The sequence below is a fragment of the Camelina sativa genome, unplaced genomic scaffold (assembly GCF_000633955.1).
Source record: "Camelina sativa cultivar DH55 unplaced genomic scaffold, Cs unpScaffold01154, whole genome shotgun sequence".
NCBI lineage: Eukaryota > Viridiplantae > Streptophyta > Magnoliopsida > Brassicales > Brassicaceae > Camelina > Camelina sativa.
The window spans coordinates 6,777-7,525 of record NW_010922276.1 but is presented as its reverse complement, the minus strand read 5'-3'; the positions used below and the strand labels follow the sequence as shown (position 1 = coordinate 7,525).

The 749-nt window shown below is 41.8% G+C and overlaps 1 protein-coding gene across 1 annotated transcript; it reads left to right on the top strand.

Moving 5' to 3' along the window:
* Positions 1-4: 4 nt before the first annotated feature.
* On the top strand, positions 5-743 carry LOC104774029 (clathrin heavy chain 1-like; the record flags this gene model as incomplete). The annotated part of the gene is made up of 4 exons (XM_010498696.1): positions 5-19; positions 160-282; positions 391-501; positions 591-743. Coding segments are annotated over 4 exons (402 nt in total), but the record flags the coding sequence as incomplete, so codon positions are not given.
* Between the last annotated feature and the right edge of the window lie 6 nt (positions 744-749).

The window sequence follows — 749 nt, the reverse complement described above, 5'->3', positions numbered from 1 at the left end:
CGTCTACTTCATTGAACAGGTATGGATGGGTTTCAAGCAGGTTTACAGCGAAAGCCGTTAATTTATTTTTAAGGTTTTACAGTATATGGGAAAACAGACTATTGGTATTGAATATGAAATTAATTCCCGTTGGTTGTATGTTGTGCTCTGATTATACAGGGGAAAAAGGAATGCTTTGCTACATGTCTCTTTGTCTGTTATGACTTAATCAGACCAGACGTTGCTCTAGAACTTGCTTGGATCAACAATATGATCGACTTTGCCTTCCCGTATCTCCTCCAGGTAATATATCATCCAAATCCCTCAGATACTCTCTACTTGATGTGATAGGAACCGTACTAACGCTAAAGAGATCAACTCTCTTTTATCCTGTCCTTTTTTTCTTTGCAGTTTATCCGAGAATACTCTGGGAAAGTGGATGAGCTAATCAAGGACAAGCTGGAGGCACAAAAAGAGGTGAAGGCCAAAGAACAGGAAGAGAAGGATGTCATGTCCCAACAGGTACTACACTCAGGCATCATACAGTAAAATGTTATAAAAACAAATCAATATATACACACTTATATCTTGTTTCTGTTTCTCGAATACAGAACATGTACGCCCAATTATTGCCACTTGCTTTACCCGCACCACCGATGCCAGGAATGGGAGGTGGTGGGTATGGTCCGCCACCACCAATGGGCGGAATGCCAGGAATGCCTCCAATGCCACCATATGGAATGCCACCGATGGGTGGTTACTAAGACCAT